The 20,915-nt window shown below is 40.3% G+C and overlaps 6 protein-coding genes and 2 long non-coding RNA genes across 9 annotated transcripts; 5 read left to right on the plus strand and 3 right to left on the minus strand.

The window, feature by feature from the left end:
- Positions 1–1,902: 1,902 nt before the first annotated feature.
- LOC124326573 lies at positions 1,903–3,107 on the plus strand. Its single transcript, XM_046785477.1, has 4 exons — positions 1,903–2,026; positions 2,134–2,302; positions 2,417–2,593; positions 2,696–3,107. The coding sequence occupies exons 1-4, from the start codon at positions 1,997–1,999 to the stop codon at positions 2,854–2,856; spliced, it is 537 nt and encodes a 178-aa protein (XP_046641433.1). The 5' UTR covers positions 1,903–1,996; the 3' UTR covers positions 2,857–3,107.
- On the minus strand, positions 2,506–5,651 carry LOC124326749. The gene is made up of 5 exons (XR_006915778.1): positions 5,416–5,651; positions 4,651–4,922; positions 4,380–4,562; positions 4,033–4,256; positions 2,506–2,634 (listed from the first exon to the last, which is right to left on the minus strand). It is a non-coding gene; the product is annotated as an uncharacterized LOC124326749 (long non-coding RNA).
- LOC124326588 lies at positions 3,830–4,831 on the plus strand. Of its 2 annotated transcripts, none has more exons than XM_046785498.1 (4): positions 3,830–3,961; positions 4,050–4,209; positions 4,421–4,591; positions 4,672–4,831. In XM_046785498.1, exons 1-4 carry the CDS (start codon positions 3,929–3,931, stop codon positions 4,803–4,805), a joined length of 498 nt encoding a protein of 165 aa, XP_046641454.1. In that variant the 5' UTR covers positions 3,830–3,928; the 3' UTR covers positions 4,806–4,831. The 2 variants fall into 2 exon arrangements, with proteins under 2 accessions (XP_046641454.1, XP_046641453.1); XM_046785497.1 differs by having other exon boundaries at positions 3,837–3,961; positions 4,669–4,831.
- LOC124326641 lies at positions 5,527–6,448 on the plus strand. The gene is made up of 3 exons (XM_046785560.1): positions 5,527–5,632; positions 5,699–5,864; positions 5,935–6,448. The coding sequence occupies exons 1-3, from the start codon at positions 5,603–5,605 to the stop codon at positions 6,129–6,131; spliced, it is 393 nt and encodes a 130-aa protein (XP_046641516.1). The 5' UTR covers positions 5,527–5,602; the 3' UTR covers positions 6,132–6,448.
- On the minus strand, positions 6,056–9,204 carry LOC124326784. Its single transcript, XR_006915830.1, has 6 exons — positions 9,124–9,204; positions 8,914–9,013; positions 8,534–8,712; positions 6,437–6,527; positions 6,250–6,369; positions 6,056–6,192 (listed from the first exon to the last, which is right to left on the minus strand). It is a non-coding gene; the product is annotated as an uncharacterized LOC124326784 (long non-coding RNA).
- A 202-nt stretch (positions 9,205–9,406) lies between these two features.
- On the plus strand, positions 9,407–10,762 carry LOC124326634. Its single transcript, XM_046785554.1, has 3 exons — positions 9,407–10,099; positions 10,168–10,321; positions 10,388–10,762. The coding sequence occupies exons 1-3, from the start codon at positions 10,070–10,072 to the stop codon at positions 10,612–10,614; spliced, it is 411 nt and encodes a 136-aa protein (XP_046641510.1). The 5' UTR covers positions 9,407–10,069; the 3' UTR covers positions 10,615–10,762.
- A 382-nt stretch (positions 10,763–11,144) lies between these two features.
- LOC124326158 (4-aminobutyrate aminotransferase, mitochondrial-like) lies at positions 11,145–13,302 on the plus strand. Its single transcript, XM_046784829.1, has 7 exons — positions 11,145–11,675; positions 11,741–11,912; positions 11,981–12,291; positions 12,356–12,513; positions 12,575–12,696; positions 12,772–12,921; positions 13,000–13,302. The coding sequence occupies exons 1-7, from the start codon at positions 11,193–11,195 to the stop codon at positions 13,125–13,127; spliced, it is 1,524 nt and encodes a 507-aa protein (XP_046640785.1). The 5' UTR covers positions 11,145–11,192; the 3' UTR covers positions 13,128–13,302.
- A 3,297-nt stretch (positions 13,303–16,599) lies between these two features.
- On the minus strand, positions 16,600–20,285 carry LOC124326163. Its single transcript, XM_046784836.1, has 2 exons — positions 19,680–20,285; positions 16,600–18,878 (listed from the first exon to the last, which is right to left on the minus strand). The coding sequence occupies exons 1-2, from the start codon at positions 20,187–20,189 to the stop codon at positions 17,874–17,876; spliced, it is 1,515 nt and encodes a 504-aa protein (XP_046640792.1). The 5' UTR covers positions 20,190–20,285; the 3' UTR covers positions 16,600–17,873.
- Positions 20,286–20,915: the final 630 nt, after the last annotated feature.

Raw genomic sequence — 20,915 nt, forward strand, 5'->3', positions numbered from 1 at the left:
AAAACACGCAGAACAAAATCTTCTTGTAGCACTAGTTCTTTTGGTGGGGAGGGGGAGATTGAAAAATGCAATGCAGGTGCAAAAAAATCAATTCCTCACTTCTCCCGCCATGGTCACATGGGCTGTTTCAAACATTTCATTGCTGCATTGTTAAAATCACGTTACCGGGTAATGGGACACTCGTGGGTAACGCAGGTTAGGCAATCAAGAAACAAAAGCAAAGTTGCTTGGTGAACAAACTCCATATATGCTAATTGCTCACTAGTCACCACAATAAAATTTAATGATAGAAACTATCCAAAAAATATTCTGTTGGCCGACTGCTCACATACACCTTCTTTGCTGTGGACGTATGCTGTGCCTCACCTGCTGAGCACTGTAACTGTAAGCTGTCAACTAACTGGTCCAGGTGCACTGCAAAGTGCAGACGAACTTCCGTGAGAACTGGCGGGATCTGCTGGGAACTTGGGAAGCGGTGTTGCACATTTACCAGCTCGACTTTAGAATAAGTAAGCGAAAATGAATTTATTGTTAGTTTTGTTACAGCAGTTGTTAAACAGGATAACCACGGATTATCAACACGAAAATAAATTCTTCAGGTTTGGAAGTTGATTTGTGTAGAGACTCATAAGAATATTGTAATTACGGCCTTATTGAACGTCAATTACGTCATGGGCCTGCAAAAAACAATAATCGCGGTTTTTACTACTCCCGCTAGATGACACTGTTTGGCTCGTCGTCTTTTGTCTTTTTTGCCATCGCCAGGAATACGGAACATGTGATTATTCTTGCGTTTTTAAAAAGAGTAAACTGCACGAGCTAAAGAGGAATTCTGATTACCGAACCGCCACGACAAGTTATCATGTACTTGGCTGTTCGTTTGTTTTTTCGCCAAAAAATATTGGAGTCATTGAACTCATTATTCTAAACGTTTGGGGGGAACACAGCCGCAAACCAGTTATAGTGGTTAGTTGATTTAACGTTTAAATCGTAAAAGGAGTTGCCTCAGCTGTAACAAGCTAATAAATATCACATAAGATATAAAATTATTGAGATAGAATTAAATTTTGCATGAATATAAATTGAAGCATTCTTGAACGTATTAAAATGGACCCGTGAGGGACTAACCGCTTGAAGGAATGAACTCGTTCATTCCTTCAAGCGGAGAATTCGGAACGTTCCCACTTATATTAGAATAAACTTGTTTTTGAAGGTCGGCGGGACTATGATTTTACGTGATTCTTACACGGTTGTCGACTCTTCACCCAAATCATCATGCCTAGATTATCGCGCAAGCCCCACCTAACTGTACAAAAAGATCAATCACATTAAACCAAGAAAAAATATACGACAGACACAAATGCGACACATCTGTCCGCATCTGTCAAAAGAATTATCAGTAGATACCACATCTCATTTGATTGCATTAAAAAGGTCCCAACGAGACTCGAACTCGTGATCTCCTGCTTACTAGGCAGGCGCTTTGCCATCTAAGCCATGAGACCGTGTCAACATTAAAAATTAACATTTAACAAATATTCCAACTCGACTTTTCATCTGAACCGTTTCTTTTTTCTAGAAACGATTTTGGATTTAGTCATCGTGTCAGCTGACAAGTAAAAACATTAATTACATTTTACAACACAACACGGTTTAGTTTTAGATTGCTTTTCCAGTTACAAAGATTTTTGTTAAAATTTAGTACCAGAAAACCAGATACTTTATTCTCGGAGGTTACGCATGTCGACGGGAATCGGTCAACAAAAACAGAAACAGGTAGTGAATTCGAGTGAATTAAAAACATTGCAGACTAGCAGTGAATCACGACGCCCAAACAAGTTGGAAATAGTTGTCTAAATAACTGGATCGCAAGCCCCCAAAAAAATGTATAAATTGAGTGCAAGAGTTCAGGAATGGAACAGTTGCCAGCGGATCGATTCACGCCGGTGTACGTGTAAACAGTCATCTCATCTTCTATTCGCTTTTGAAAAAAGAAATGTCTTATTCCGCTTTGATTCTACTACTGGTAAGATTTTTAAAAAAGTTTCCCTATTCATCACTAATACAAATAATGCCCATATATTACGTATTATAAAGTGTATAAACTCTTTTTTTGGGTATTATTTGCATTAGTTGGCGTTTTCGCCATTGATGGCTAACGGGAAACCGGCAAATATAACCGAATCCAATGAACCCGTTTCGCGAGAATCACGCCAAATGATGTTGCCAGCAGCGCCTTATTATTACATCCCCTATCCGCAAGTTCATCGACAGCCAGCACCGTCTATTTTCCAAAGTCTTGGTAATAAGCTAATCCATCTACTTAAAAAAATTAATAATTAAATAAGAGTAAATTGTTATCTTAGCGTGCAGAATTAGTAAGCATAATTTCGTGTTTTATTCCTTTACATTGCAGACGATATCATCCGTATGTTGGATCCGGCCACTAAACAGCGATTGCTGACATCTTTGATGACATTAGCCGAAAGTTTTTCGAGCAATCAGCCCTTCGACGAGACTGGATTCAAGTCCCAAACGAACTCACCCGACGGACTGTCTCCTGTGGATTTGAGTTCCTTCCTCGATGAAAATGGTGAGATGGAGAATAATACGAATCATTTAAACCCCTCGACCCTAAAATATAAGAGATTTGAATGTAATTAAAGTTTGACTCTGGCGATTATTTTTGAAACAGGACAATTGCCAATCGAATTTCAGAACGCATCGCCTGAGGAAATTAAGGAAATGGTGGAAAATCGATTGGGTTTCGGAGCTATTGCAAATATAGCCGTACAATACATCGTTCAAATGCTTATTCAAATGATCATTGCCCAGATTATAGCCGCTTTGGGTTAACCTGATGACGACACGACGCTCGAAACATTTGCTGCGTGACTCCCATCCTACGCCCATGATACTGTAAATCTTCTTCTCGAATTATTTCCCCAAACTACAACATTTTGTTATGTTGAGCTTTAAAACATAAATTTTTGTTTTTCTTCTGATTTTTGGTTGGTTTGTTTCCAGTAACTTATTCCACAGTTTATCTTACTCTCCCTGGCACATAATAAAGGCATTTGAAAAATACATCTTGCCAAACAAAAGTATAAATCTATCATTCATTTTCTCAAGGCGCAGTGATTGATAGCAATTTAATAATTGCGGTGATCTATATTGATTGCAAGATGACTTTCGGCCCTTCATATTTTACTTTGGGTACTTTTCGGCGCTAGAGCAAAATTTAAACATAAATAAAATTTGAATAGTGAGCCAAATGGCTGTATCAAAAGAAAGTTCAATCCACGATTAATCTTCAATATACATGTTTAAATTTACGACGGCATATTACAATAAGTACATTCCTAAAATTCTTAAATAAAGATAAATAATACAAAAATACAGATAAAAGCAAGATTAATGTATACTGTATAAAAATGAAAAATAATTGCATTATTTGTGCGATTTTCGCCCAAAATTGCTATTATTTTTAAAATTTCTTCTACATATTATACTAAAAGAGAGCGGTCATTGCTCACCAATACCAATCGACATTTCATATTTGTGAGTTAACTTCATGGACGAAGCACTTGAATAATTTAAAAAAATAATTATTATTATTATAATGTCACTTTTGAATTCCAGCAGACGGACTTTGATTGATTACTGAACTGATATTATGTTACGCATATCTTGGGAACCGGTCGACGTTAGTATACGTCTCGATCATCTTTTTGTCCAGGTACGAAGCGTAATTAGAATTGATGTTACTCTCCAATCACGAAGCCAAATTCAAGTTCGAACTTGGAATAAGTAGCCTCCGAGGCTCCGAACGAAAACGGAATGCCGCATTGAGTATAAATTGAACAGGAGCACTAGACACAGTGGATAGAAGAAGATCGAAAACGGAAACGCGTTGACTTATTCGAAAATGTTGACTAATACTCTTCATCTATTATTATTGGTAAAATCGCTACACTATTGGCCTCTATACGTGAAAAATAAAAGGAGAATTAATTGATTGAGTTTACTTACCCATTTGATTTCATTAGATAGTGGCGACTTTGTGGACGGCAAATGGCAAACCAGCAGAGCCAAGTGAATCGGTTATTTCCGGCCGGGAATCACGACAGCTGTTCATGCTTCCTTATCATGGACAATGGGTCGAACCGCCCCAGCATCACAGCAGTTTACAGCACGATTACTATTATGGTAAGCCAGACTACTACATTCGTAAACCCTTATTTGGCATACAACACCTGGAAAACCAGAATAACAATGTCTAACTGTACAAAAGCGGTTTCTTGTTCCGCAATTATTTCGTGAAATGATTTCAAGAGCCTTTTTCCATTGAAATTTAAAAATAAAAAGAATTCTTATACTCGTCTCAATTGGGTCTTTTCCGTGCTGCTCCATTTTTCAGACGGTTTGATGAATACCATGGGTCCAGCCACCCAGCAGCGATTGATGGAAGCCTTGCTGGCTGTCTCTCAGAGGAAACACCCTATGCTTCAGGAATCTGGTTTCGACCCACATTTGAACCAATTCATGAGCCCTGCTCCTTCCTATTCCAAGAATCAAGACGGGAATGCAGGTGAGAAGAAATATATTGTGGATAAATATTTTAACAAAAAAAATTTTGATGGAGTTTACTTATCTGCTTGTGTACAGCAGGGCATTCGGCAACTCAACAACACGAATTCATCCAACTACAACCACGCCCCGATATCCAAGCTTTTGTCAATCAAACAATTCAAACGGTCATTCAAGCTGTTGTCCAAGCCATTCTTGCTCAGATGATGGGTTAGTGGGTGCCATCATGATTACCTGAATTGTTAAAAAAAAAAAAAAACCGCGAAACCGCAGCAGAAATGATTATTGGTTATTTGTTCATTATTTGGCTTGTGATGGGATATATAATACATCTATTGGGATACAAGAAAACTGATTTAATTTAGCCAGGGAGAAATCGAATTCAAATGGCCAGAATTTAATTGGGAGCCGAACAAAAATGTCTGTCCTTTTCTTCAACAATTTCATGTTAATTAACGGTTTTTCACAATACTCAAATTATTTAGAATATCTGCTGGCATTTGTTCTACGAAAAAAGTTGCCGTAAAATACCGGACAAATACCGGAGAATCTTTTTGTCCGATTGAATGACAACATGACGTAGTAGATAATGTCGTAAACTTGAATGTGAAGGTCAAGAAAGAGACATCTTTGGACACTCCACTTATCGGTCATCCCCTCCAGCCGATGTCATACAGTCTAAAACAATCCAACATTTGCATATGCTTGATACCGTTTCACTTTTAATGTGATCACGATTTTTAATCCGATCAGAACCAGTTGACTTGGATTAGGCAGGTAGCTAAAATTCCTGAGATAGGAAATAATTATTTTTTAAAAAAGGACCTTGATCACGACGTCGTGCGCGTTTGAACTTCTGGGAGTGGTCCCGTGAGAGTGACGGAAAGAAGAGACCAATCGGCCGGCGTATAAATTGCTCAGTCCCGGTCAGAATGAGATTAGAAACGGAAGCGGCAAAATCAGCACAGACCTTTTTTCCACTGTTTGTTTTCTTACTGTAATAAAAACAAAGATGTCACTTGCACTTTTCAGCCTGTTGATGGTAAAATTCAATTATTATTCAAATTTGTAATAAAGCTAAAACTATTGAATTCCCTCATTCATCAAGTTGGTATTGACTCCATTTATGGCTAACGCCAGACCGGCAGAGTCGACTGAATCAATTGACTCCAGAGATCCCCGACAGATATTGATGATGGTCCCTCAAAGATCTAATTCGTGGGTTCAACCAAATTACAATGATTATTACGCTGGATTCCGTCACAACAATTACGGTTAGTTCATTTTTCCCATATTGCATTAAGCTAATAGCATACTACGTAAAATGATTATTATTTGAATCAGGATACAACCCCTTCCGTCCTGCGGTTGGGCAGCCAGTCAACGAAGTTGAATCACGAATTGGATTCGCTCTGCTTCTCCTTTTGTTGAACGGACTTGACGATCGATACGCGTCGACTCAGCAGCCGATGCCAAATCCTCCAATGGCGAATTTCCCATTTCCAGTGTGGCCACCAGTGAATCGACACCGTCATCAATAAAAAGACTAAAACGAAAGCTTCCCGCTGATGTCTTCTCCTGTCGGCTGTGAACGATAACTGGCTGCTAAACGGCATTTATTTTTAAAAAATAACCAAACCGCCATATTTTATTGATTACGTAATTCACTCCTATTAGCGGGCCATGTAAAGTGGTTTTTCACTTTTTTGGCTTTATTTTCGGCCCTTAAAATTTCCCATTATCGTGATGGTGTGTCAATACAAACGTGGATTTCCCATTCTGTGCGTGAATCAGCACCTTCAAATTGTGTCATACAAATAACTGATAACGTTTAACAATACATTACCATTTCATAATTGCTGCGTTGCGTAACTTTGCAAAGATTAAATCGTTAAATCGCAACATCAGCAGCCGATATGGTGCTTTTATAATACGTCCTATCGTGTGCCGCATACAATTAAAGAAGGTAAAATCTATTGCACTCCGGAGTCCGGAGCGCTCTAGTGTCAAATGTGGCTATTGCACTCCGGAGTCCGGAGTCCTCTAGCGTCAAAAGTGGCTATTGCACTCCGGAAAGGAAATATGTAGTACTTTCATTTGGCGACCGATGGCATTCTGTTTCTGTGTTTTGAAATTTGAATGGTTTAGATTTGAATTAATTATTTGGAAATTCAAATAAAATGTATTTATAACAATCAAATATATTTGAATCTCACTAATAAATAAAAATAGTCAGTGTATAGAAGGAACTTTTATTTCGTTATCGTTAACTTAGCTAGAGTACAATGTCCAACATTGAATCAGCTTAAAATTCAAATTGTAAATATAGTTAAGTGTCTTGCATCAGGAATAAAGTAGAATTTATAAACATTTCAATTCAGGGTGATATTTATTTGTTAACCATTTCAATGTCTTGCTCTATTTGCTCAGTGTTATTATTTATATAATAGCATTATATTCAAAGTAAGGATTTAAACAGGTTGTTAAACACGCTATAAACGCACGACATAGTGAGTCACCCAGAGTCACCGTCTGTCGCCCCCTTACTTGCCTGAAGGTCAAGCCGGAGTTCTCAGAACGGGGCTTCGAGGGGTTCTTTGTGACCTTTAAACGCATTGACCAGCAACTCACTATTTCTGCTGATTGATTCACACGTAACGTGTGATCATTCAGCTATATTACACAGAGATCATTATATTCAAAGTATAAATTTAGGTTGTTAAACACGCTATAAACACACGACATAGTGAGTCACTCTCTGTCGCCCCCTTATACTTGCCTGAAGGTCGAGCCGGAGTTCTCAGAACGGGGCTTCGAGGGGTTCTTTGTGACCTTTAAACGCATTGACCAGCAACTCACTATTTCTGCTGATTGACACGTAACGTGTGATTCAGCTGATTTCACGCTATAAACCATGCAATGCCCGTGTCTCTTATTCCAATAAACTAACAGCTAAACACGTCTTTCATATCTTGAAACAAAACAATACAAAACTAAGTTAACATTCAGATGCAGTTTACTTTATTATAGTGAGAATATCAAAAGACATTTTAACTGAATTGTGAGTGCGAAAAATATTTGGTATTTTCGTGTTCAGTTTCACTCGGTGCTTTGTGATGAACATGAATGAACTGACAATGAAAAAGTAATTGATTTAAGAGGGGAAAGAATTGGCACATGGTGCGGCGTCAATCAAAGATCCTTTAAGAGCGGAATATGGAAGCGCCTTATCCTTTGATGATGGCGGGTTGCTTTGAGTTCCAACGCCGCGGAGATAATCATAAACAAAGTTCAATATACTGAAACCTGAAAAAATAGAGCAAGAAGTTGAAATGGTTATCAAGAAACACCCTGAATTGATTCTTGTTGCAAGACACTTAACTATATTTGCAATTTGAATATTAAGGTACTGATTCAATGGTGGACTCTAGCTAAGTTAACAATACTAACCAAGTTCCATCTTTTATACTGGCTATTTGTGTTTATTAGTGAAATTAAAATATATTTGATTGTTATTTTAATTACATTGCAAATTTATTTCTTACCTTTAATTGAATATTTAATGAATTCAAAAGCATTGTAAAGTCAAAACACAGAATCAGTAGTTATTTGCCATTCGTCGCCATAAATTTCCGGAGTGCAATAGCCACTTTTGACGCTAGAGGACTCCGGACTCCGGAGTGCAATAGCCACTTTTGACACTAGAGCGCTCCGGACCCTGGAGTGCAATAGGCGTGACCATTAAAGAAAAGAGAATTCGTTTGAGCGCTTTATAAAGTTTCACGTTGATTGGCCTAGTTTCAATTGCCTCTTGCCATCAGTTTAAGAAAGTCAAAAACTCTTGGGTTGACATTTCAGGCCCATGTTTGCGACATTCAGACCCTGGGCCTGAATGGAACGGGCCTGAATGACTGGGCCTGAATGTCACCTTCTTGGGTCTTACCTTTCAGCCTGGGAAATACGGCCAGGCATCCGCAGCAGTTGCTTCATCCGTAGAAAAGTTGAATCCACCAGCCACACTCACGTGGATGTACACGAGGACAAAGGTAAGAAGAGATCCGTCCCACTAAATCGATCAACATCGGTAGCACGTGACGGTAGTTTCTCAAATCCAAGAGGTATCTATGAAAAAGAAAATGAAAAATAGGTTACAAAAAATATTCGTAGAAACAACAAGTAAGGAAAAGTTGAAATTGAGACAGTGATTGATAAACAGGAGAATCAAAGGTTTTCACGTAATACACTGCATTTGTGCAAGTCATGCATCAATAGCATCATTAAAATTTCTAGCAGGTTGCAGGAACAAAAGTAATGAATCATTACCCCGGCGATGATACTGAGGCTATTGCTGATGACAAGTCAATACCAGTACAAGAAAAACTTGTGCATTGTATTGTTACGATGGCTGGCTCAGGCCTCAAATCTGCACAAAAGGAGGTTACAGTGCCAACATTTGCCCCATCGACAGGGGGCTTAAATGATAAATTCTAGTCATAAACTAATATTTCACAGATTTGTTAACTTAGTTTTAACTTGTTTTCTTAGTTCCATCTGGTTATATTTGCCCGCCAAACAACATGGAGCACTTGGAGAGCATGGAGATCGAGCCAGCAACTGTGGTGTCGGGAGTAAACCACAGTTGGTCCGACGACCAGATTTCTGTATAATTTTATTTGCTGTGCTTATTTTTCGTGCAGCCACGTACGTCTCGAAAAATGTGGGTTGTCTTGTTTTCTTTGTAATCTCAAATGTCGACTATTTTTTAACTTGTAAACAAAATGAAAGCAGACGCCACTAATATTTTTTAAGGTATCGATATAGAAATTAAAAATCGACCTCCCTCCGGATCATAGAAAAAATTTGCATGAGACCCGCAGATAATCATTTTTATAGACTGTGAAACCGCCACAACAAGACTCTCACAGGCCCTATCATGGGAATTAGTAAACTTTAGCGATGGAAGATACCAAGCAAATGCCATTTGAATGTCGTCATCGAGTCCCTCTTATTATTTTCTCGTTCTTCGAAATAACTAATGATTTGAAGGTCAATGAAACTTGTACAGTCTGTTGGTAATCAAACAATTCCAGTTTACCGGGGTCGGCATTATTTTAAATGAGTCGCCCAAGCCATTAAAACAAATATAATTTAAAAAAAATCGATTTCAAGATGCCAACTGATACATTTGATCCGCAGACCGGTCGAAATCCTGCCAAATAGTTTCCAGATAAATCATACTAGGAAACAAAAAAGCTTGTCTAGTTGCCTAATTGGTTCACGAAGCCAGATATTAAAAAATACAAGTTTTCTCAAGTCTTGGAAACATTTGACGCAATCGTCTATGTATTGAACAAAGAAATGATGGCGCAGAAGAAGAAGCATCGGAAACCGTATAAAATGAATCTCCAGTTGTCTGTTGGAGAGTGACAGACCAGGTCGTAATTGTGTTACTCAAGAGTCACCGACGACATAACCCGACATGTCCGTCACTTACATTTGTCTACTAGCGGTAATACCCCCCTCATCATTCACTATTTAAATACTATATAAATGTTATATCTTTAAATATGACTATAGTTGGTGTTGACTCCGTTGGTGGCCAATGGCAGACCAGCAGCAGATTCCATCGAGTCCATCTTGACCCCTAGGGAAACACGCCAGTATAACATGTCACCTGTTCCGGCAGCACCCTGGCTTATGACACCGTATGGGTTCCGACAGCAAAGTTTCGGTGAGTTTCATCTTTATATAGAATTTGACTACTATAATAAAGGAATTACTATTTTTCTCATAAAAGGACGATATCCATATCTGGCGACACCTGGGACCCCAGCAGCTCAGGTCCAGGAACGATTTGGACTTGCTCTTCTGTTGAGTCTATTTGGCGGTGGTGGTGGTGGTGGTGACGGTGGTGACGGTGGTGACGATCGAAATCCCTGGAATTTTCGGCCCCTGGCCAATTTCCAGCAACAAATGGCCAATCCGCAGCCGTTTTTCTGGCCGCTGACTACCGCGCTCGGTTAAATAATTATTTAGAAATTCATCTCTGAATTAAAAAATATGAAATTAAGAAAAAATAAATGCATTTAATTAAAAAAAAAGAAAATTGATTTGTTTTCTTCTTCACATTAATTTAATCAAAGCAAACTTCGCAATACAATTGTATAACTTATAACGACGATAAGACTGAGTCATTGATTCGCTGCGCAATTATTTGCTCGATTATTTGATTTGGTGTTTACAGCTGATGATAAGCATAGACAGGAGTTGTCTGGTTAACAAGATAATAAGACGTGGAGGTAAAACCTAATCTTTAATTCAATAGATTGCGCTAATATGGACGGTTTTTCCGAGCCGAAATCATAAATTGTCGTTCAACCAAGACAACAAAAGTCTTTGACGCTTCATGACTCTTAATATTCGGCCGTTGCAAAATGATTTGGAAAACACCGTGGGAATACCCAACAATAAATTGAGCAATTTTTCTTATCAACTGCGCACCGATTTTTCATTGTTATTTAAAATAGAACAGACGGTATAAAAAGGGTGTGTCATTTTTGTGGGTTGGCCACTGTCGATTCCAAGTTGCATTGATTCAAAAAATGGCACTGAGCAAATTAAACTTTTTAAATCTAAACCAGTTAACTACAAAGTCTAATTTTTTCGCTAATAGGTATTATTTGCCCAACAGTCGAAATGTCAAGTGTTTTTCGACGGCCCTCGTTCCAGGAGAACCGTCCGGCCCCAGCGTTTTGTCGTCCATCCCAGGGCCCAAGTCCAGGGAGATGATCGCCAATTTGGACAAGATTCAATTCGCCAGCGCCATTTGGTATTTCACCGACTACAAGAAAAGTTTAGGCAATTACATTGTCGACGTCGACGGCAATTCCCTGCTGGACGTCTTCAGTCAAATCTCTTCTCTGCCCCTGGGCTACAACCATCCGGATTTGCATAAAGTCATCCAAAATCCAGACAATCAAATCGCTTTCGTCAACAGGCCCGCCTTGGGCATCTTTCCGGCTGAGGGCTGGCCGGAAAAGTTGACCAACAGTTTGCTGTCCATCGCTCCAAAAGGACACACTCAGGTAAAAAGGGTTTAAAATTAATTCATTTGTAATACATTTTAATTGAATTTTGGTTTTTTTTAAAGGTGAATACTTTTGCCTGCGGCTCTTGCTCGAATGAAAATGCCTTCAAGGCAACTTTCATGTGGTACCGCAACAAACAACGTGGCGGAGCACCAATCACAGATGAGGAGAACAGCAGTTGCCTAATCAATCGTCAACCGGGCTCAACTCCGTTCACCATCATGTCATTCAAAGGTATGTGGAATTATTTTTGTCCACAATTGACAGATGGATGATGTAATAATTGGGATCTCATTGTACAGGTAGTTTCCACGGACAGACGCTAGGTTGCCTCACCACTACGCATTCGAGATCGATTTTCAAATTGGATTTTCCCGCGCTGGATTGGCCTATCGCCAGTTTCCCGCGGTACAAGTACCCGCTGGAAGAATTCACCGAAGAAAATAAAGCCGAGGATCGCAAATGCCTGGCCGAAGTGGAAGAGGAATTTGAACGTTTCAACAAATCCGGCAGATTTGTGGCCGGTGTGATCATCGAGCCCGTTCAAGCCGAAGGAGGTGACGTCCACGCCTCGCCGGAATTCTTCCAGGAGCTCCAGCGCATCACCAAAAAGGTCCCCGGTGTTTACCGTTTTGTTCCCAAAAATTGGAATTGTCAGTTTAATTCTGTTATAACAGAATGGAGCAGCTCTCATCATCGACGAGGTCCAAACAGGTGGCGGAGCTACTGGCAAGTATTGGTGTCATGAGCATTTCAACTTGCCCGATCCAGCGGATTTCGTCACTTTTAGCAAGAAGATGCTCACCGGAGGATTCTATAGTTTACCCGAATTCAGGTGAATTATCTCCCCTTAATTAAACAAATTGGCTCTCCTATTTATTACGTCATTACATCAGACCCCAGCAGGGACTCAAGATTTTCAATACGTGGATGGGCGATCCATCGAAAGTCCTTCTGCTAGAAAAGGTTGTCGAAGTGGTCAAACGCGACAATCTATTGAACTTGGCCCAAGAATCAGGTAATAAATAAGTTCAATGTTTTCTGTTTAATTTATTTGACGGGAAATAATAATTCTGTTGTCTTATTCCGCCAGGCAAAAGGCTGATGGATGGATTGAAGGATCTGTCGAAAAGATATCCGCAGCACATCAAGAACAACGTCCGTGGCATCGGCACTTTTTGCGCCTTCGACTTGAGCAGCCCGCAGAAGCGCGATGAAACTTTCGTCAAATTGCAGCATCACGGTATGTATGAATTAAATCTAATTCATTTTAAAAAAATAATTAAATTAATTTTTTTTTTGTTCTTCCGGATGAATTCAGGTGTTCAAAGTGGACCCTGCGGCGAGCAAACTCTCCGGCTGAGACCTTCGCTCGTTTTCCAGCCGCATCACGCCGACATTTTCCTGGACATCCTGGAAACGGTATTGAACGACATCCAAACTGTCTGACAATCAAAATGAACAATGAACAATTGACATTATTAACGCCGCATTTAGTTATTAAAAAACAAATTAATTTGCGCAAATCGACACATTTGATTTACCTGGGGAAACAATTTCGATGGGCGATCAGCTTGAAAGGTCGAACGTTGTCACTTGGCAAATTATACGGTTCATCTCTTGATGATTGTTGTTTGTCTTGTCCATCTCTTCTATCGAATGAGAGCTTGTGTATAATACAGTCGACCATCCCAATTGCACTCGCCGGAATTTGACGGGGAAAAGGGCCATTAGCTGCGACATCTATGAGAAATGAGATGGCGTCCCTATTCCTTTTTTTTCTATACTAGATCAGCGGAATAAAAGATGATAAAGTTGGATGCCGATGTCATTGGGCTTGGCATTTCCCAACCTCCGATGGCTTCCATCGACGTCACAAGGAGAATACAATCGATCGATAGGATGACTTGCACGTACACAATAGCAGTTCAGTGCTGTGCAGAGGACCATGCGAAAATAAATCGATTCTTCGCCAAAGAAGAGAATGGTGTTAAATTATTCTTTTTTTAAAATTATTCCGGAAAGGTAACACATCACAGCAACAGTACCCAGCGCAGTCCTACATATACGGAGAATAATGACCCGACTTGAATAATAGTAATAAAAGGGCCTCTGGGTATAATAATAGCTTGAAATAAAAATAAAAAAAGGGACTGAAATTCAACTGGCGGTTATACAATACCATACACCCAGCCGGCTAACAAATGATGTACTGTGGGTAACTGGGTATAAGTTCAATGCCTCCAGGTTTCTTATTTGGAAGGGGGACTAATAACTAAACTTGGCAGTCAGCCTCTGTACAAATTTGACTAACCACACAAAAATATTACAAGAGACAGAAAATGGATATTTGAATTTCTTATTCCCCCCACCACATGAAATTCGAACCTTCTCGATGATGATGAGGAACATTTTTATGTGGAAAAGAAATATGCGCGGAAGATGGATGTCTATGTAGCTATCGAATTTCTATCATTGTGGTACTGACGTCCTATTAGATAGGCAGACCTTAACGGATTTGGCCTTAAGAATTCTGACGGAAACGAATGGAGAATGCGACCGCGACCAGAATCAAATAGTCAGATCTCTCTCTCCCAGCAGCAGGCTATAATAATAGATTATTGCGTGCTGCTGTGTCATTGAATCAAAATTTCTTCCTCACTGGTTATTCCATTAAATCTCTTGCTGTCATCTTGGTGTGTGAATATATATAGAAAAGGATGTTGACTTTGTCCGACCAGCATATTCAAATGAATTTCTGAACCCCAAAATCCTGCCAAAATCCGTCAAACCAATCGATAATCTTTCATCAATAGTTAGACGCAAACCAATCGATTATCGAATGAACCAGATGACTAATTCAGAATTCATGTACCGACTTAATAAAAGAATACTTTGATATCTCTCAAAAATCCTATTAAGCAGAGTATAGCCTCACCAAAACAAAATAAAAAGAAATGTTGAACGCGTCCAAAACAAATAAAACCAACCAAAAAAAAAGGGTGGACACAAACAGTCTCTCACGTCAAAATTATATTTGACGCCAAACAGCGTCGACTGCCGACCACCAAAATGTGTATAGGAGGGGTGGGCACACAGCAAGAAAGACAAGTCTAATAAATAATTCAAGCTTAATGCACTCTACATCTATACAGGCTAGCCTGCTAGGATACAGAGATATAAATATAAAGGACTATTTTGGAGAGTAGTAATGCACTCGCCGATATGACGTCCAGCAGCTTCTTCTAGTTTCCCCCCACCTTTTTTATTATAATAAGCGGATGCTCAGCACCCTTTTTTCTCTATTGTTATATACCTGGGTGAAGGGGGGAGAGAGGCGCGATGGGGCCTTGCGCACATCAGCAAAGTGCATGTGTGGTCTATATAAGTTGGAACATTGTATTTTCTTTTATCGCATTAGAGTGATGGCTGATGGAGAGTTTCCGCAGGTGAAATCAACTTTGGTGGAGGGGAGAAGTTTCTTTTATCGATTGATGTATAGGGAAACATCCATATATAGTGTTGACCATTACATTAAGACAAATTAATAAGATGCGCCCCCGTTTGTTTTCTATTATGAATGCGCAATTATTTGAATTATTTAGTTGACCTATTTCATTGATCGACGATAAAATTGATGACTGACGATTAATAATTTGTCTATCTGCGGACGGCAATCGTTTTAATATTCGCCACAGTTTCAACATCACCTATACATGTACACATTCGCTTGGTGTATAAAGATTCATGAACGGAGAGGTGAGAAAAAGTCGACGACGGCCGCGCAACAACGGGAAAAGTTGACGTTTGTTGAATCGATTTTTTCCCTTTTTTCCTTTTTTTGTTACATTGACGGGTCGATGTTTGCGGCCTTTTTCTCCTGGTATTTTCTTCTGTATAGACGTTGTCGTACCACCAAAAACAGCAGCACGTCGGGTTTTCTTTAATGATGTAAGAGTAAACTCGATTCGCCATAATTTCATTGCGACACGTGCGCAATTTTTCGCTACAATCTTCGCTCCGATCAGGTGAAAAAACAAAAACAAGAAAAATTGTTTTGTTGGTGGGTCCAATTATTAATGTGAAACGAACAAAGAATCTCTCTGATTCCCCCAGCAGCAGCAGCAGTTCATTACGTAATACGGAATGAGAAGGAATAATCCGGCGCGGGTTGCCAAGGAATAATATCATCGATATAGTACTTTTTTTTGTCCTTTGCCCATTCCGAAAATAAAAGAATTATATCCTTTTAATGACATCTATTTTTTGTTTCGTGTATAACGATTCTGCTGGGTATAGTAACTCTGATGTGCACAGATGAAAAGATTCGTGATGTCTTGTTAACCCTTTTTGCGCCCCCCTATCCAATCTCTACACCCCCCCCTCTCTCTCCCGCAGGGTCTAAGTAGTAGTATTTTTAGATATAGGCCCGAGGGAAAACAAGGATCTATTGTATACCATCATGCTTATAACCCTCCCTATAGTATATATACTAATCAATTCATTAATCACTATGTATAGCGTTGTCCCCCTGAAATAAAAGGTATCTACCAAATAGGGGAGAGAGGTACGCAAGAGAGCACAGCAGCTGCGATAGATAGGCCTTTGCGTGACCATCTTTTATTTTGATATGGCCAAGTCACAGATCTATTTTGTTTTTCTAACCAAAGGATTTAGTGTAGTGTAGTATGTACTCTTCATCCTTTCATGAGCATCGGGATGTAAACCGGAAGAAAAAAAAAATTCTCCACTTAAAAATGAATTAAAATGAATTACAATTGGAAATGTTCCCTGTCATTCTTTAAAATTAATTTGGAATGAATAAAAATTTAATTTCAAATGTTGACAAAAATATTCTTCTGTATAGAAATTTGGTGTTTTTGCTATGGAAACGTTCATGCATCCGTATAGCGCGCTGTATATTTCCCATTCACATTATTCTTCATTTAATTATTATTTTTGGCAATTCAATGTAACAAACACGTTTACACAACAAACAGCACTATACGGTATAGTTATTTTTGTTCGACGTGGGGTTCTGATAAAAAAAGAATTGGGGGCACAGCCATCAAATTTTTTTATCATAGACACAGACACGAATTGAAATGTTATTTGAATGCGGCGCTGTAGAATTATTGTCTTTCCACTTTAATTAATCATCATCTTCAAAGTACAATCAGAATATAATAATAGTATACCGACTAGAGAGATATCTATTTGACTATTTATATTTATAGAGTTGATGTGTTGTTGTTGATGTTATTATGGCGATCAAAATATAGGAGAGTTACACAAGTTGACTGGATTATTATGAAAATTTGATTTTTTTTAGGGGGGAATTTAATTTATGTACATAGACAAAATAGATTTTTCGCTGCATCACCCAAACACTGTTTGGGGGTCAGCCAAAGACATTTTAATTCAAAAGACACAACGTAATAATTTAATTAATTTTTTTTTTTTATTTTTTTTTTAAATTTTTTTACTTTTGTGGCCAGGAAGGAAATTTTCAATCCGCCCACGAATTTCAATTTCTAATTCATTTATAATTGGCGGTTTTTTGTCAATGTAGAAAGAGCATCGGTTCATCAGGAGTTGACACGCAAATTGATTTAAAAGAATTGATTAGTATTTTCTTATTTTTTAAATAGACTAGAATCTAATGAAATCAAAAGACAACAAATTTGTGACGTAGAATAAAACGCAGTCGAAAGGCGTCTAAACACTCTCACCATCACAAAATAGGATGATTATTCTATGATACAACAATGTTGAATTATACAAATTGACGATCAAAAGTTGAAAATTTCTTTTCCACCCTCTGAATTGCGAGCCTGTCTATGTATAATCGAATATGCACGACCAGCGGCTGCAAATCATTAGGCATTTGGACGGATCAAGGATATCGGGCGCTCACACATAATATTATTAGAGACACAACAAGATCAAATATATCGATTTCGTATTTTTTCGTTGATTAATTAGAACGTGCTGCAGCTGTGACGAGAATAGCAATAATTAAGTGGGGTGAAAGTGATGGGATTGACATTGTGCGTGTGTGTGTGTGTTTCTCGTGCTGGATGGATCACAGCAACATCAGCAGACGAACGACGTCATTACATCAGCAAAATGAATTAGTACAATGAATCAGGGCCTATTACACACACACATTTCAAACAGACTATATTCAAATCTTTACAAATTGTCGAGATCGATGAGCCCCTCAAAGTCCAATCCCGGTTCCAGGATGGATAACACTCGATGATTATTATTGGCGCTGCTGCTGGCCATGACTAGTTCGCTTTCCCAGTGAGAGACGGAGGTGTTGAACAAGTGACACTGGACTCCTCCGCTGTTGTTGGTATTATCGGCCATCAGCGACTGCTGCTGCTGGTGAAGGTTGAGGCCCAGGATCAGGTCGCTGTAAGAGTAAGGCTCGTCAACGGACGTTTCCGACGCTGGGAAATCGACGTATTTAATCCATCCGTCGGCGGATGATTGCTGGCCTTGCTGGCCCTGCTGGCCGTAGATGGTCAGGTCCAGCGAAGCGTTGGCGTCCGTCATCAGGAGGTCCGAACAGGAGCAATCGTCACTGCCATTCTCTTCGGTGCAGCAGCCGAAAAGTTCCTCGACGTCGTCAATGTCGGTCGAGGCCGGCATCGACACCGGGCTGAATTCAATTCCTCCGCTGTTGCTGTTACTTCCGCCGGCCGTGTTGTTGCAATAGGTGACGGTGGGATCGGCAGAGCCGGGCACCGAGAGCTGGTCGAAGAAAAGATCCGAATCGCGGAATCCGCCCCAGGTGGCGTTATTGAACAAGTCGATCGGACCAGCAGGAGCAGTACAGTCGCCGGCCAGAGCGAACGGCCCATCCATCGGTGGCAAGATGGCCACCGACGCCATTGACATTTCGTCGATAATGGACATGCAGGCCTCTTCCAGTTGGCGGTCGCAACTTTTATTGGTTTTAACTTTATTCCGGCTAGCGCTTCCGGCGCTTCCGGCGGCCATCCGCCCGCTCCTGGATCCGCTCTTCTTGTTCATGCCCAATCCCAGCCGCTTCTTCTTGAGCGAATTGTCGTCTAATTTACTCTCGAAGGCCGGATCGAGCCGCCAGAATCCGCCCTTGCCCGGCTCGTCTTTGGAGCGCGGGATTTTGATGAAACATTTGTTGAGCGACAAATTGTGCCGGATGGAATTCTATATTGAGATTTGAAATGATATCATTACGTATAAGACTAGAGATTATAACTTTTCCCGCTGCCAGCTGATGCTGGCCAGTCTAATTGGGGATTCACGAGGCTGCTGGACGGACGGACGGACGGACTACATCAACTATTGAACAGGCCCTAACGTAGGAGAATGGAGAACGACATCACGCAATGTATGGCGGTGCTGGGCAATCGATATCGGTGACTCTAATATAAGAACCGATCGTGTGTAGGTACTGGCCCTGGACCTCATCACAATTTCATGACATTTTCCTTATTCCAGGCAGATGCTGGACAAGCAGCCAGCAGCCAAAGCCGAGAGTTTTCTGGGCAGAAAGAGGCGTGGTCACGATCACCATCCCCGTTCCCATGAATGATTTAGCGCCAGCGGCAAGTGTACAAGTTGTACAACATCGCCAACCCCATTGGCTATCAACCGACAATGTCCTCCCAGGACGACATGTCCAAACCAAGATGGCGGCTAAATACTAGAGATAGAGATCACTATACTATCATCAATTGATTCAAAATTGTCGCCAACAAACACAATTCCAACCAGACGATCTCTTTAGTTATTTTGTCGTGTCTATCGCTCAATAATTCAACTATTGGCCAGCGGCGAAACTTGACTGGAAAATGGCGACGTCCAGTCTAGCGGAGAGACGGACGTCATCTGCCCTTTACTGCGAAGGTCACGGACTGCAGACTTTGCGTCCAGCAGCTCCCCCAAATCAATAGATGTAACCAGCCAAAGTTATAACAGATGAAAGTTGTTTAGTTTAGTTATTACCTGCCAACTGGGATCGGCGTTGCGGTAGTAGAGAAAGTTCTCCTTGATCCATTTGTAGATGGAGGAGAGCGTCATCTTGTGCTTGTTGCTCTTCATGGCCATGCAAATGAGCGACGCGTACGAGTACGGCGGCTTGACGTCGCCCACCGTCTTGTAGTCGATCTCTTCCTCCTTGACGACGGCCGATGAAACGGACGAGGACGAAGAGGTCGACGATGTTGACGACGTCGAAGACGACGGACGTTTGTTGTTGCCGGACGAACCGTAGCGCTGCCCGCTGTTGTTGTTATCCCTCCCAGGGTGAGATGTTGAGCTGGTGAGCGAGGCTGCCCGGCTGCTGCTGGAATAAGATGAGGCCGTCATGCAGCCCATCATTCCCAGCAGGTGATCGGGCAGCGGCGATGCGGGTGGCGTCGGCGGCGCCGTCCCGCTCATCGACGACAGATTGTCCATAATGTTGAGATTGTGCAACCAGCTCAAACTGGTCAAATCGCTCGTTTCTAGCGCCATTTTTCGTTTTCAAATTTTTTCGCGGTTAATTTTTTTAAAATTCAAATTTTTGCTAATTCAAATTTTGATTGTAGGCCTTTTCGGGTTGAATTATCTAAACCCCAACCGAAAAAGAATAAAAAATATGATTAGATCAGTTACATTTGTACATAACCATTGAATGGGGGGGTTATAGAATCACCCCTGAAAGGTTATAGACGCACAGGTAAACGTGGGAGAGAGTGGGTGGAAGGGGGGTGGTTGGGCGAAACAAAAGAACGTCGTCCGTGAGCGCGTGCCAGTCTAATACAGGCGCACCGTCGAAACGTGAGAATGTAGGTAAAAAAAAGACTAAACAAAATAAAAATATATGTGAATCTAATACACAGAGAAATGTGATGATAAAAAATTGTATCCTATTTTTGTATTTCTTATTATATAGTACAAGCGTAGCTAATATTATATACGCCATGTACATGCAGAATGGGGGGAGGGGGAGACAGTTTGTTATTTATTTTCCCCAAAAGGTGACGATTATATGAGAGAGGGGAAATGTTTTTCTCATGGGAAATGTCCGGTCAGGTACTTCCCAACGGTTTTTTGAATGTTTTGGACTGACCCCTCTACTCTCTTTATCTCTGTGCCGGGGTTAATTGTCTATCCATATTTTTTCTCGACCCAAACACATCGCATGTTTTAACCCCCCTCCGTCACGGTCATCCTTCCCTATAATAGATAATCTGCAAT

Source organism: Daphnia pulicaria, chromosome 2, assembly GCF_021234035.1.
Source record: "Daphnia pulicaria isolate SC F1-1A chromosome 2, SC_F0-13Bv2, whole genome shotgun sequence".
Classification (NCBI taxonomy): Eukaryota; Metazoa; Arthropoda; class Branchiopoda; order Diplostraca; family Daphniidae; genus Daphnia; species Daphnia pulicaria.